This window comes from Thamnophis elegans, chromosome 11 (assembly GCF_009769535.1).
Source record: "Thamnophis elegans isolate rThaEle1 chromosome 11, rThaEle1.pri, whole genome shotgun sequence".
NCBI lineage: Eukaryota > Metazoa > Chordata > Lepidosauria > Squamata > Colubridae > Thamnophis > Thamnophis elegans.
In genome coordinates, this window is record NC_045551.1 from 13,380,165 (window position 1) to 13,396,716 (window position 16,552).

At 37.3% G+C, this 16,552-nt stretch overlaps 1 protein-coding gene across 3 annotated transcripts in view; it reads left to right on the forward strand.

Moving 5' to 3' along the window:
- Nucleotides 1-572: 572 nt before the first annotated feature.
- Nucleotides 573-16,552, forward strand: part of SCYL3 (SCY1 like pseudokinase 3) — a 29,197-nt gene continuing 13,217 nt past the window's right edge. The window contains exons 1-6 of one of the 3 annotated variants that reach the window (XM_032226128.1): nt 573-699; nt 7,930-8,136; nt 10,455-10,640; nt 11,660-11,773; nt 13,317-13,373; nt 15,717-15,819. In XM_032226128.1, the coding sequence (XP_032082019.1) occupies nt 7,972-8,136; nt 10,455-10,640; nt 11,660-11,773; nt 13,317-13,373; nt 15,717-15,819 (625 nt within the window). In that variant the 5' untranslated portion in view covers nt 573-699; nt 7,930-7,971. The remainder of the gene's footprint in view (nt 700-7,929; nt 8,137-10,454; nt 10,641-11,659; nt 11,774-13,316; nt 13,374-15,716; nt 15,820-16,552) is intronic. The other 2 variants (XM_032226127.1, XM_032226126.1) reach the window with 2 other exon arrangements.

Below are 16,552 nucleotides of genomic sequence, written 5' to 3' on the forward strand. Positions count from 1 at the left end.
TACATATATGGGTGATGGTGTGTGTACACACACCCACACACCCACCCCCCACACCTCACAAACACCCCACGGACACACAGTTCTTCCCGCTGGCGCGACTTTTCTGCTTTTACACCGACGAACAGCGCTCTAGTGCAGCCGCGTGAAAAGCGCCCTCGGGGACAACGCCATTTCATCCCAGGAAGCTTCTTCCATCATAAGACGACGGTCCCCCTATATGGACATACCGGCGTCTTCAACAGCTTCCCAATCGGCATTTTTGATTCATCGACAGACATTTCCACGGTTCACAAGCTCCCGCCGCCCCGCTCCCGTCGACTAAGCCAGTGTTTTCTCAACCTTGGCAACTTGAAGATGTCCGGACTTCAACTCCCAGAATTCCCCAGCCAGCGAATGCTGGCTGGGGAATTCTGGGAGTTGAAGTGCGGACATCTTCAAGTTGCCAAGGTTGAGAAACACTGGACTAAGCGTCCCTTGCCAGTCTCTCCTGCCCTCATCCAATATGGCGCCAGCGACCACAGCGCGGAGCGAAGGACGATCTTGTGGGCGTCAATGGCTCCTCCGCTGTGATTCTATGGTCTGCGTAAGCCGGAAATTTACCTTCCCCTTCCCTCAGCGCTTGTTGTGGAAGTGGCTGTGGAGGAAGCGGGGCGGTGAGGGCAGCTCGGTTCTTTCCTTTCCCCCTCGGCGGGGTGGCAGGTGAGAGGGCGGCAGCCAAACGGCGGCGGGCAATTCTGGGGCGGGAGAAGGACGCTTGATTTCCCAGTCCCGGGATTAATTGCTCCACTCGACGCTGCCGAGAAAGGATTAACTATTGGGGCTCGGTTGTCTTTTCAGGGGAGTTCTGGTCCCCGTCCGGGCGATTTGCTTACCATGCAGTAAGCAGACTGCCTGCCATCAGCGCTGAGGCGCCGTTCAGCGAAGGAAGACAGCAGCCCAACGTTATTAGTGCCTAGTTTTTATCGTCCTAGAATTTTATTCCAGTGAAGGCGGAGAGTCCTGTGACCTTTTAAATATTAAGCCGCACATTTATAGACTGTGGAGTTCAATTGGACCAAATCAGTCAGTTTCTCTTTCTGCTCGTCCGTCTCTGAAATGTTAAGAGTAGGTCTGATGATCTGACATTGAGTTACAGGCTTAATATTGCTTTATTTCATGGTCTTCTGGCCCGCTTCTGTGTGTTTGTGTTGGAAACATTTTCTTTCCCTGCCTAGAAGTGTTTCTCAACCTTGGCAACTTGAAGATGTCTGGACTTCAACTCCCAGAATTCCCCAGACTTAATATTGCTTTATTTCATGGTCTTCTGGCTCGCTTCTGTGTGTTTGTGTTGGAAACATTTTCTTTTTCTGCCTAGAACAGTGTTTCTCAACCTTGGCAACTTGAAGATGTCTGGACTTCAACTCCCAGAATTCCCCAGACTTAATATTGCTTTATTTCATGGTCTTCTGGCCCACTTCTGTGTGTTTGTGTTGGAAACATTTTCTTTCCCTGCCTAGAAGTGTTTCTCAACCTTGGCAACTTGAAGATGTCTGGACTTCAACTCCCAGAATTCCCCAGACTTAATATTGCTTTATTTCATGGTCTTCTGGCTCGCTTCTGTGTGTTTGTGTTGGAAACATTTTCTTTTTCTGCCTAGAACAGTGTTTCTCAACCTTGGCAACTTGAAGATGTCTGGACTTCAACTCCCAGAATTCCCCAGACTTAATATTGCTTTATTTCATGGTCTTCTGGCTCGCTTCTGTGTGTTTGTGTTGGAAACATTTTCTTTTTCTGCCTAGAACAGTGTTTCTCAACCTTGGCAACTTGAAGATGTCTGGACTTCAACTCCCAGAATTCCCCAGACTTAATATTGCTTTATTTCATGGTCTTCTGGCCCACTTCTGTGTGTTTGTGTTGGAAACATTTTCTTTCCCTGCCTAGAAGTGTTTCTCAACCTTGGCAACTTGAAGATGTCTGGACTTCAACTCCCAGAATTCCCCAGACTTAATATTGCTTTATTTCATGGTCTTCTGGCTCGCTTCTGTGTGTTTGTGTTGGAAACATTTTCTTTTTCTGCCTAGAACAGTGTTTCTCAACCTTGGCAACTTGAAGATGTCTGGACTTCAACTCCCAGAATTCCCCAGACTTAATATTGCTTTATTTCATGGTCTTCTGGCTCGCTTCTGTGTGTTTGTGTTGGAAACATTTTCTTTTTCTGCCTAGAACAGTGTTTCTCAACCTTGGCAACTTGAAGATGTCTGGACTTCAACTCCCAGAATTCCCCAGACTTAATATTGCTTTATTTCATGGTCTTCTGGCCCGCTTCTGTGTGTTTGTGTTGGAAACATTTTCTTTTTCTGCCTAGAACAGTGTTTCTCAACCTTGGCAACTTGAAGATGTCTGGACTTCAACTCCCAGAATTCCCCAGACTTAATATTGCTTTATTTCATGGTCTTCTGGCCCGCTTCTGTGTGTTTGTGTTGGAAACATTTTCTTTTTCTGCCTAGAACAGTGTTTCTCAACCTTGACAACTTGAAGATGTCTGGACTTCAACTCCCAGAATTCCCCAGACTTAATATTGCTTTATTTCATGGTCTTCTGGCTCGCTTCTGTGTGTTTGTGTTGGAAACATTTTCTTTCCCTGCCTAGAACAGTGTTTCTCAACCTTGACAACTTGAAGATGTCTGGACTTCAACTCCCAGAATTCCCCAGACTTAATATTGCTTTATTTCATGGTCTTCTGGCCCGCTTCTGTGTGTTTGTGTTGGAAACATTTTCTTTTTCTGCCTAGAACAGTGTTTCTCAACCTTGACAACTTGAAGATGTCTGGACTTCAACTCCCAGAATTCCCCAGACTTAATATTGCTTTATTTCATGGTCTTCTGGCTCGCTTCTGTGTGTTTGTGTTGGAAACATTTTCTTTCCCTGCCTAGAACATGGCTGGGGAATTCTGGGAGTTGAAGTCCAGACATCTTCAAGTTGCCAAGGTTGAGAAACACTGGCCTAGTCACAACTGTTACCACCAATATTTCATTTTACAATTAATTATTTAAAACTTAAAACTAGAAGTCTTTAAAGAGAACTGTTAACTTTTTCTAGCATTTGAGGCACGATGTGAAAAAGCAGAAAGCTTCAGTCCTTGCTTACTGCAGCCAATGGGAAGGACGAAAGCAGTCAATATGGCAACTTTCTTTTTTTTTTTTTAAATATATTTTTTATTAAACATCATTACCTTTAAAAAACAGGAAGAAAAATACAGCGACATAAATACAACGACATAAGCAAGACAAATCATACATAACAATATAAAGTAAAACATATGGCAACTTTCATTCATCTCTAAGAACAAAAACTCCAGTAGTTACATTTAAACCAGTGTTTCTCAACCTTGGCAACTTGAAGATGTCCGGACTTCAACTCCCAATTCCCAGTTGAGAAACACTGGCCTAGAACATCTGTTCCTTAACTTCTCACAGTGGGGCACGCCACATTGTGCAACTTTTTAGATAGGTTGTATATTTCCCTGTGAGTGAATGATCCATTGAATAATTGCTGAGTGACATAGCTGAGCCAGGAAGCAGAATGAAATACTGAGAGTTAACAGGGAACACATAAATAGCAATAGCAATAGCAATAGCAATAGCAGTTAGACTTATATACCGCTTCATAGGGCTTTCAGCCCTCTCTAAGTGGTTTACAGAGTCAGCATATCGCCCTCACAGTCTGGGTCCTCATTTCACCCACCTCGGAAGGATGGAAGGCTGAGTCAACCTTGAGCCGGTGAGATTAGAACCGCTGAACTGCAGATAACAGTCAGCTGAAGTGGCCTGCAGTATTGCACCCTAACCACTGCGCCACCTTGGCTCAAATGGCCTGTTGTAAGCCATCTAGAGCCACACAATGGAAATGAGGGCCACGTACATTAAAAAATAAGAATGATGAATCTGCTTTGGTATTTCTGGTTAAACGTGTTGCTTCACTTTTTTTAAAAAAAAGGGAGTCAGTGGTGGTCAAAATAATTTTGTTCTGAGTCTCCAAACTTTCAATTTTCTGTGATTTATGTGCATTGCATTTACTATTTATCACTTCAATGTGTGCTTTGTGTTTTCCATCGTTAGCTCTAAAGCAGTGTTTCTCAACCTTGGCAACTTGAAGATGTCCGGACTTCAACTCCCAGAATTCCCCAGCCAGCTGGCTGGGGAATTCTGGGAGTTGAAGTCCGGACATCTTCAAGTTGCCAAGGTTGAGAAACACTGCTCTAAAGGGATACAGGAAGACAGTTAAACAAATAGTCAAACAAATCCCATTAAAATTGAGACCCAGTTTGATTTTAATGGTTAAGGCACCAGCCAAAAAAGCCAGAGATCATGAGTTCAGGTGACACTTTAGCTATGAAAAGCCTGCTGGGTAACTTTGGGCCAGTCACTCTATCAGCCTAAACCACCTCACTGAGTGGTTGTTGCGGGGACAATAGCAGGAGGATGGTGTGTTGGATATGTTCACCACCTTGAGTTATTTCTAAAAATAATAGGAGATATAAATTAAAAATAAAATAAAAATCTATGGCCAAAGAGGAATGTAAGCGCGAGGGAAACTTGTAGTTTTTTTGGCAACAAATTCTTATTGATTAATTTAAGTACAGAAAATGTTCTTTAACAATTTCTGGAATACTATGAATGTGCCTTTTTCATTGTATAAGCCTACGACTAGGGAGGAAAGAAAAGCCAAACAATTTTGCCAAAATGTAAATATAAAAAAAATAAGCAACCACCAGAGGGCCTTAGTTCATATGGTCAGTTACTGATGTTGAAATGAATTTCAGTTACTATAGTGGAACACTTTTTCATTCTTTTCAGTCAAAGAGAAATTTGGGAAGCCTGTAGAATAGAGATTTTGATGTTAAACTGAAAAGCAAATCCAGTAGTGGTAACAGGGATTATTTCAGTTTATATGTATAAACTTATTCAATATATGTTTACTTGCCTCTACAATTAATTTTGCAATCCTTCCCTTCCATTTGCATTGAAGGGATTCTGCTCCAAATTGTATGTATGGGGAAAAATGAATAGTTAAAAGCTTCTGTTTCTGCTGATTTTCTGCCTTCACCTTAATCAGTTAAGGCAAATGATACATTTCATGATTCCCTGGGTGAAAAGATGATAGTCTACAATTTGTTTATAAAGTTTTTATTTTTTCATTTTCATAACAAATAACCGCATGTATACTATTACATAACCAACATTATATTATATTGTTAAATGTTTATATCAATTCGTCTTACCATCAACTCCCAAAAACGATTATTGACTCTTCTGCTCTCCATACACCGTATTTGTACCTATCTATCACTTTCTTCTCCCTCTCTCCTCCTCTTACCTACCTCCTTTCTTCCCTCTGTCATCCTTCTCTTCTCTACTTTCCCCTCCTCTCTCCTTCTCTTCTCTCTCCTTTCCACTCCTTCTTTCTCTCCTCCTCTTCCCTCCCTCTGCCCTCCTATCCCTCTCTTCTTCCCTTATCTCTCTCCTCTACTTCGCACTCTTCATCTCATTTACTTGGTGTATTTCAGCCTCTGAGCGAGCTCCATTTTATGTTGATGGTATTTATAATTCCATTTCAATATACATATTTAATTTTAACATATATCTTCCTCCTCCTTTTTTAAAAAGGAAAGAAAAGTATACATATATAATAATTATATATATATTTAAAAACCCAGCCTATTTTTGGCCGAGATGTAGACCTGGTTACGATTCCCAGCTATTCTCATCATTATATTTAGATGGTTATGCATCCTTACACACCCCAAATTTGTAGTTCTGTCTTTATAATCTCAATTATTTTCCATTATAAGTATATTTCATGTTCCCCCTCCATTTTTCCATATCTTGACTTAGCTTACCCTTAATTGTCTTTAAATAACAATCCTTACTGTTCAGTGTTCATTACAATTCCATTAATCTACTATGTAGAATAACAAGCAGTCCACACCTCACTTTGCTCATTATCTTAAGAGTTCTATATGTGTCCATATTTCATATATTTAACCTATATTTAATTATCTTTCCATTGTCATATTCACTCAATTAGCAACTCAGTTTAATTATCATGTATAAAAGTGAATCACATACCTCTACTTTGCATTCTCCATATAACAGTTTCATATTTGTCCATATACCATATATTTTAACCTTTATTTAATTATCTTTCCATTATCATATTCAATCAGTTAGCAACTCAGTTTAATTATCATATATAGGAGTAAACCACATATCACAACTTTATATTTCCCATATAACAATTTCTAATTGTCTGATTTTTTTTCTAGTAAATCTTTTGTCTCACTTCTCTATTCCTGTCTTCTCCCTTTTCTTTGTTTTGACATGTCCACCCTCTTCAATTTTCCCCAAGCCACTGTCAAACCCAGTGAAATATTTTGTATTTCCCGTGTTTGGGGCATAACCCCCCTCTTCAGTTTTCTTTATGCCACTGTCAAACTCAGTGAGATATTTTGTCTGCTTTTTATTTCCTTTTGTTGGGACACATCCCCCCCCCCTTTTCAATTTTCCCTATACCACTGTCAGACCCAATGAAGTTTTTTCTCAGTTTTTTATTTTCCACTGTTTCTACCCCTTCATGGTACAAATTTAAATAGATCTTTTTGCAAATTTGAATATACCTACTATTTATGTGCAGTTGCTTACCAATTCAAAATAAGAAAATAATTTATAGGACAGATGCAAAATCTTGGAAACTCAATACTACTTTGTAAACTTCCTCTAGCTGAAATAAGAGTTTTTACACATTTCTTAAAGAGACTTAAAAGTGTTTATGTTTGCCTCTGCCTTCTTTGCAGACCTCAAAAATATTATTTGGTCTTTTTGCTTATACTGTACAGTAGCCCTCAGCTTCCAAAGTTCATTTAGTAACTGTTCAAAGTTACAATGGCACTGAAAAAAGTGACATATGACCATTTTTCACACGACAATTGCAGCATCCCCATGGTCACATGATTTACATTTAGATGTTTGACAACTGGTTCATGTTTATGACGGTCACAGTGTCCTGGGCTCAGCAAAGTCAGCGGGGAAGCCAGATTCACAGCAACTGTGTGACTAATTCATCAACATCAAATGTGGCAAGCAAGGTCACAAAATAGGGCAAAACTCAAATTTCTCACTTAGCAACATAAATTCTGGACTCAATTGTGGTTGTAAGTTGAGGACTACCTGTATATATATAAGTTCTCCATAGATTTTCAACAATATTCAAATCTGGTTACTGTGAAGACCATTTCCAAACCTTGATCTTTCTTTCTTGTATACTTCATAGTTAATGTGAAAGTGTGTTTTAGAACTGTTGTATTTAAATTTGTACCATTTAGAGGCTGTGTCAGCTTCTGTTCATTTAGAGGTTCAGTAGTACATACAAACTGACTTAACGTTTTTCATATTCTGTACAAGATCAGTGTTTTTGGTTAAATTGTTCTCAGTAACAGTGTTATGTTTACTTTAAGATATGCACATATACTTAAAAACTTGAAATGTTTATGTTCAAGATATTGCTAGACATTTAAACATTTTTCTTAAGGTTACTTCAGTATAGTCATAGGTATATCAACTTGGAAGACCTACTCTGATTAATATAAGTTACTCTGTAGCTAATTGGTTTATATTTTCAGTTTTAATCTCACATCTGTCATAAAGGAGTTTTGAAAAGTTATTTTTTCTTGTGTTCCCCCTGCTTTGTACAAAGAAGGAAATGGTGGAGAATGGGGAGTGTACTATGTAAATACCAACACATAGGTTTCTGGATTGTACAAATGATTCATACTAAGTGTGTAATTGTAAGATTTGTATTATGGCATAATCACAATTTGTTATAAATGCTGATGAATGTAATGAATTTTTCACTAATTGGGACCAATTTGTCTGAAATCATTTCTCTTTAAAGCTTCTACTATAAAATATATTCCGAGACACCTTGAGTTAGGTAATGGGATCAGAGAACAGTGCTTTAAAGCGTGATGCAGTGGATGAACCTTCATTTACACTACCTTCTGGAGTTAATATTTATTCAGCAATATTGCAGCATGACAAACTTGCTTCAGTGTTTGTTTACAACAGAGAGAATGAAGACAATGTTAACAGAGCTGCCAAGGTATTTAAATATTTATTATATTATCACTATTTGCATAGACATTTCTGAAATTTCCTTTTAGTAGAAATTTCAAGGGCAATTTATGGGGGAAAGTAACATTGCCTTTGAGATGGCAGTATAAAAGGTAAAATTGAGCTTAATTCTTAGTGATTACTGATATACCATGGTATGTATAGCCCCATAGACAGTATTATGACAGTAATATGGTTGACTTCATATAACTTACTTGATCATTGTTGCTCTGTTATAATTTGTTGCTCTGTTATAATTTATTGCTCTGTTATAATTTATTGAATATATTTGTTGTGTTTGTATTAACATTAAAATATAAACAATGTTTTACAAAAAACTGACTATATTTTCACAAGAAATTAGCAATTATATTATGCTTAGTATTTTACATTCTATTTGCATTCAAGCCAAGTCATGGAAGAACAAAATATTGATAATGGTTAGACATATAAATTTAAGTGCCTCAGACACTAATAAATATTCGTAGAAACTGGCCATTTTACATAATAGTTGCTGACTGACACAGATCTTGCACTGATGACTTAATTGTGTGAGGTATAATTAGAAAGTTTTATAACTGCATGAGAAATTTGTGAATACATTCAGGCTAGTTGTTTTACAAAAAAAAAGGTATTTCTAATTATTTGGCTGAGAATTGCTTTGTTGAAATCACTAATAGCTGCTTTTTTGCTACTGCCATTTTCTGTATCAGATAATTATCCATATATTTTGCACCAAGATTGATTGGTTTGTCATTTGCACAATAAAACATTGTCTGAAATGAAAGCTTACACTACAGTGAGAGGCAAGTTCATTATGTTGTGCTATTGTTATGCCATATAGGGGCAGAGCTTAATGTGCTTAAAATAGGGGCAGAGTTGGTATTTGAGGATTTGACCTTTGTTTATGTATCACTATGGCTGATAAAATATTGCTAATTCATAACTGTTCTAGATTGGTTGGCTATTATTTAGTAAATTGATAAATAAAATTATAGGCATTGCAGAATAAATTATATACTTTCTTACATGCAGGTAGTACTTGCTTAATGATTAGTCACTTAGCGACTGTTCAAAGTTACAACAGACACCTCCCCCCCATCAGTTATCCATCAATCAATGTTAAAATTTTAACACACATACCCCACTCCGGTCATGGGATTACATTTTGGGCATTTCGCTAATGGCTCGTATTTATGGCTACTTGCATCATTCTACAGTGATGTTACTGCAATTGTTGATATTTTTTTTGCCAGTTTCTGGCATTTATTTTCATCTTCCAGCAAAAAAAATGTCCATGGGATAAAATGGATTTGAATGGGATGTTTCAGTATTTGGGCATTTCAATCTCAAAATATTTTGCATATGTGCAGTCCTTGGTGCTTTCTGAACTCTCTTATAGCCATTTGTCTGAAATATAGTATAGGGCTTCCTGCCTAGGCAGGGGGTTGGACTAGAAGACCTCCAAGGTCTCTTCCAACTCTGTTATTGTATTATATTGTATTGGTTGTTTGCTTCAGTATGTTTTATTAGGTAACTTGTTACCTCATGACTAGGTGACATCATCAAGTTTACATAGCTATAGTAAAGAAGTATATGGAATAAGCATATGAATTTATTTTAAGAAAAGTGAGCTAAAATTATTATACATATCAAATAGAGGCTATGACAAATTGCAAAAAGTAAATGTCAAAACTGTTCTTTGGGGAATCCTAAAGGTTTTGATTTTGTGTCTGCATTTATATTATTTGGATCATAGCAGACATTTTCCATATTGTATAGAGCAATGTTTCTCAACCTTGGCAACTTGAAGATGTCCGGACTTCAACTCCCAGAATTCCCCAGCCAGCGAATGCTGGCATCTTCAAGTTGCCAAGGTTGAGAAACACTGGTATAGAGTATTTGCCACTAGACACTGAAACGTCCATAGAATTGTTTGTGAGTTGGCCTTCAAAAACATTACAGATTTATTGAAAAATGTAGATAGCCTGCATGTACATCACCTATTTGATGTTATTTAAAATTAGGCTTTTGGAGTGCCGGGATTTTCTGTCTCATTTTATGTATGGAGCTAGACTTTGAAACAAATATATAGCTGGAAATTCTGACTACTAGAGAGCAAACTAGAATCAATTTTGTCCAAATATTCTAATGAAATACTCAATTTGCTTAATAACAATATGGAAATCATGCTATAGACAAGGAAGTGTATACTATTTGTCGTCTTTCCCTTTTCACTACTGGATATGAAGTGTGTGCATATATGTATGTCATACTGAGTTGATTGTTTTGTTTGCATTTTGAAAGCACCTGAAAACTTTACGCCACCCATGCCTTCTGCGCTTCCTTTCATGTACTGTGGAATTAGATGGAATTCACCTGGTTACAGAGCATGTGCAACCACTGGAAAAGGTCGTGGAGGCTCTCTCTACTTCAGAGATATGTGCTGGAATCTATGATGTTTTACAGGCTCTTGTATTTCTTCATGATAGGGTGAGTGTGGCAGTTAAGCACTTTCCAATCAAAATAAAGAGAGAGACATATGGAGATAGGCTTTATTAGTTTTTTACTTTAATTGCACTGTATTTACTGTATCAAATGTCACATGTTTCTTTTTACTGCTTTAGTTTTCTTGTTTTTTAACGTAATTTTGTGTCACCTAATGAAAAATAAATCACATTGTGCCATCTTTTTATATATGTGCATTTTTCATAGACCTGATTTAGGGCATGTGCCCGAAGCACAGTTATCATTTTGTTTCCAGTCTGTGTTCTGGATCCATCCTTTGATCATCATTTTTGTTAGCCTCGGAATGCTGAGAAAACTCATAAGCCAATCATTTATCTCCCAAGCTAACCAATAGGAGAGTTCAAAAATGATATTCAAAATACCATTCTATTCTCTAAGCTGTCATAATTTCCAGAATAAGAAATTTTTTTCAATCTTATCTAAATAATAGAATTTAATTGCCACTGTCATATTTTCATTATATTTGATCTTTGAAAGAATAAGCAGTTATAGTATTGCAGGGGAGGGAGCCATCTTATTGTCAAGTATTCTATTTCAATTAAAAACCCATTTTTAATTGGGTTGCTGGAAGTCAGCTTTATTACAATCAAACATTTTCTCTATTGCTTTGACAATTGTTACAGGTTTTAGGGCAGGGCAGGATAATGTTCACCTAAGCTAGAGGTTGGGAGACAGGTGAACAAGAATTTAGGGTACCAGTATTTTAAATAGGGATGATGAAATTAACCTAAAGGCTTCCTGATGGAGGTGGTTGCATTCTTTTTCTAGCCCTTTGTTTTTTATTTGTCCAGATGTCTGTCAGTAATAAACTGATTAATATAAACTTGGCCTGACATAACACACCTTTATAGTTCTCCTGTGGGATAAAAAGTTCCTCTGTGGTTTATTGTCTCAGGATACCTAATTAGCACTAACAAGAGTTTTATATTTAACTATTCCCAGTCTTACTATGTATTTTTTATCTTTTTAAAAACACCTATTAGGGAAACCTAACCCACAACAATATCTGCTTATCGTCTGTATTTGTGAGTGAGGATGGACACTGGAAATTAGGAGGCATGGAAACTGTCTGCAAGCAGAATGAAGCAACAGCAGAGGTAGAATCAAGCACCCTCTTCTGTTGTCACACATAAGGGGACTACTTCCTGTTCCTTGAATGGTCTTCACCATTGCATTCCACTCTTGAATAATTTGGATAGTTTTAGATTCCAGCATGCGTGAGATTATAAGTCAGTCATATTGCCTTATTTCTTTTATCAAAGCTGTAGGCAGAGTCTCCAAACTTAAAGCGCTGAACAAGAAGACACAGAGCTAATTGATAAAGGTTCAGTGAACAATTACTTAGGGATATTGTTGCAATCTTGCAATGACATACGTATATTTAGACTTTGCTAAAGATGAAAGAATATGATCTCCTGTGAGCCCTTGATGTAAAATAATTGTAAATTAGGATTCATTGCTGTGTTCTAATAGCAATAGCAATAGCAGTTAGACTTATATACCGCTTCATAGGGCTTTCTGCCCTCTCTAAGCGGTTTACAGAGTCAGCATATTGCCCCCAACAACAATCCGGGTCCTCATTTTACCCACCTCAGAAGGATGGAAGGATGAGTCAACCCTGAGCCGGTGAGATTTGAACAGCCGAACTGCAGAACTGCAGTCAGCTGAAGTAGCCTGCAGTGCTGCATTTAACCACTGCGCCACCTCGGCTCTTGCTGTGGCATGTGAGGATTTAGTTTCCCAGCTTTGACCATAGGAGAAAAGTGAAATTATTACTAAGGTTGTAAGAATGATAATCCGACTTTTGTATTTGCAAAGTGTACGGTCAACCGAGATGGGACTGAAGCTACTATTAACTTTCAGGAGTTATCAATATTTCATATTGTCCAGTATACATCAATTGCACTTCCTGTTCCTTTCAGACAAATTACACATCGTCTTTTAGAGACAGTGATTTTGCTTTGTAATAAAGCCATTTAAAAAAAAAATTTCACAATCTTATTACAGAAGTTTTGGTCTATGTGCAACATAGCTTGAAATGATTCATTGGGATTTTGGAATGTCAGATAATGCATCAAGAGTAGAGGGGTAGAGAAATGCTATTGATATTTGAATAAATAGATTTAGATTTTAGATTTTATTAACATTTATAGGCCGCCCTTTTCCCTGAGGGGACTCAGGGCGGCTTACATAAAATAGGGAGGGGGGGTACAAAACAATAAACATAAAACAATACATGAGAGTAAAATAGTACACAACATTCATTCATCATCCGGGTGGGGACAGATTGTGGTCTTTATCCCCAGGCCTGACGGGATAGCCAGGTCTTAAGGGCTGTGCGGAAGGTCTGGACGGTGGTGAGGGTACGAATCTCCACGGGGAGATCGTTCCAAAGGGTCGGAGCTACTACTGAAAAGGCTCTCCTCCGTGTGGTTGCCAGTCGACACTGACTGGCAGATGGAACTCGGAGGAGGCCTAATCTATGCGCTCTTATTGGTCGCAAGGAGGTAATTGGCAGGAGGCGGTCTCTCAATATATACAGATGTGTGGTAAAGAAAGGACAAAGATAATAAATATAGGTTTCTGTAGCTTCTTGTTCCTCTGCATTAATATAGCTTTCCATTGTTTCATCCATTATAGTTTCTGAATAGTATCCAGCCAATACGAGAGAAGACGGGGATTCCACCTGAAGAACAGGTAGGTGTTTTCATTGTTAACACCTCTGCTGAGACCAGTCTAAAAGATAACTTCAGAAAATAGTTTCTGTTAATGTGCGTTTAACTGTACATGTGTAGTAACCAAAAGGTAACTCTACAGCATCTACTGCATGTATATTATAAAAGACATTTTATATCTTTTAAAGATATTAAGATGGTATGGTATCATTCAGTGTTGGACCCATCTGTAAGGAAAATTGATAAAACTTACGTAAGAGTTACATTCTTAAAATTTGTGTGAATCAGAATAATTTTTTATTCAAAATCGATGCCTTTCTGAATTATGCAGGTACACTGAAACTTTGATTTAATGGTGAGTTCAGGAGAAGATGACTTTGTCATTTCCTTCCTGTTACCTATTAAATCGTAAAATACATCATCATAGGAATGTTATTATGCAAATTATATAATGTATTTATAAAATGTTACATCATTTAAGCATGATACAAAATATATAATTTTTGTCATTTTACATCAGTTATAACCATTATATAAATGATATTAGATTTCATAAGTTCAAGTAGGATTTTTGTTGTATTGTTGAAGTCTGTTACATTGATGTCTGCCAAATTGAGTAAAAACAACACGTAAATATTAGGTGAAAATTTTCCCAAACCTCATTATTTACTATGATTTCTAGATCAATAATTCTTTGGAAGTTTTTTCTGATATTTATTTGCATATCTATAGCAAAGGGTCTACTGTTAGTCTTTGAAAAAAATCAATTCTGCCCTGAGTTTTAGTTATATCATATTTGTTCTTACCCCTTTTAAGTTTTCTTCTCCATGATAAATATATCCAGCTCTTTCTGTAGAACCTCATAGTACTTAATTTCCAATCCCCTCAAGTTTCCTGGCTTCTGTTCTTTGAATGCAGTCACTTTACCAAAGTCTTTCATAAAATGTGCTACTTGGAAACCACAAATGGCCTTTGTGCCCGAGGTGGAAAAAAAAACAACTTTGATTTTCGGTAGATTTTACTAAGTGGATAGGTTTATTGCTATAGAAATGGCTGGTTTATAGTATTATGTAAATGTAAAATGTTGAGGTTTGATGTTATTATCTTATTCCAATGCACCAAGGGGAGTTGGAAGTCAATGCCTTTTCTTTCTTTTTCTTTTTTCCTATACTTTTCCCTCCCTTTCTCCCTCTCCTATCTTTCCTACTATTTTCTTTTGTATTTTATACTATAACATTAAAAAAAAACTCTTATCAAATTAAAGACAATATGTTGGGTTAGAAGCATGACTTTTTATGAAACATTAAAAACAATTTGCAGTTATACAATATCGTTTCTGTAAAATTTCATGTTGTTACTTTTAGCTGATTCTTTTTGCTAGATTTTGCTTTCTACTTTTTATGTCATCTCTCAGTTTGATAAGAAATCCCTTTATCACACATCTAGATAATTTCTAAATATTTTAGGTAGTATATATAAGACAAAAATCCTGTGTGAAACACTATTTAAGATGTCATTTTAAATTAATGATGAACCATTAATGAATACATCAAGTATTCAGTATTATATTTCAAAATTTCTACTGCTACAGCCAGGTGGATAAGCAGCTAATTGAACAAGCATCAAATATCAACTAATTCACCTATCTGTGGTAGTAGAAATGTTGAATTTAAGAATATTGACAAAAATATGTTACTCCTAGAAAATAATGCAATATTTTCTATATGTTCACAAATGTGATCACTTAATTATTTTCCTGAAATTTTGTTTTATTATCAGACACTCATTTGTAATTTCAGTTTATTTCCCTAATTGAACATGATAGAAATTACTTGTTATGAGTATTTTGTATCATCTCTGTCTATTATTTGTGAAATAATGTCTGTAGGTTCTTCTATCATCCTGGAAGTAACTCCTGTGGTTCTAAAAGTCTGTATTTTAAAAAAGTAGCTCCGTTTTCTCAAAAAAAAATTTTGTAGAGCCTTTTCTTGCTTTTCATCTTGTCCTACTTCATCAATTCATCCACTGCAAGAGTTCCTTCCCTGATTATGTCCTTGATTTCAGGACCCCAAAAGTCCTTTAATGTATCTCTTACCAAATGCTGGGACTCTGGCCGTAGCCTTATTGTATGTCAAACAGTTCCTCCTAGATTATATGCTGTTTCTTCTATACTCTCTGCATTTCTTTTTTTATTTAAATTTTAGTCTCCTCCTTTTGGTAACTTATCTCTGACATGGTACTTTTTGTATTTCAGTAGAAAGATGTATATACTGTATATTTTTAAATACTTAAGGAAATATGGTATATTTAAAAGTAATGTTTCGGAAATGGTTAGTGTCTTCCATGTAATATTTTTATTCCACAGTCTGTAGATTTCCAGATTCTTCCTGAAGGCCATGGGCATTCCCGAGATGCCTACTCCTTTGGTGTAATGGTTGAAAAACTGCTTAGTTTTTTAAATGAAGAAGGTAAGAATTCTTGGAAATAGAATGCATTGCCTTAAATGTAAATATACTCACAATTCAGAATTGATAAAAGAAAATACTTTATATACAGTGCCTATCCCCCTGCAACTTCCAAATAAACAGAGGATCCAGCTTGGGGGTAAGGGTGTCTGGGACCTACTTGGCCTCAGCTCAACAGCTCTGAGGCAGAGGCAGAATGAGTTTTTCCGGCCTTGGAGAACTGTGCTTCTTCACTGTGGGATGATGGAGAAAGCTCAGTTCTTCAGTCCCACAATTATATAAAGCAAGATCTGGAGAAGATGAGGCTTTGTCTCCCTTGGTGGAATATATAAAACATTGTAGCTCTTGAGAGCCAGGTGAGCTGAAACCTTCCTTTTCTTAGGATTGAGGAGGAGGAGGGCAACGGGGAACTTGTTTTCAGGATAGTGGATCAACCACCGTTGGGCTCCAGGAGACCTCATGAGTTTCTTTCCCTTTGAGGTTACAGCACTGGAGTGGGATGAAATGGCACCCAACTCCAGGCTGCTGTCAGGGGAGGCAAGGAGCTGTTGCTAGTGCAACTTGTTCCACACCTACCCAATGCTGCACCTACCCAGTGCATCCACCCGGCCATGCCCACCCAGCTGTCCTCAGTTGGGCGCTTCAAATCATCTGCACCGAGTCATCTGTGCCAACCTGATTGTGCCCACTTGTATGCGCTCAGTTGGCCAATGTGAGCTGTTCAGCACTGACCCAG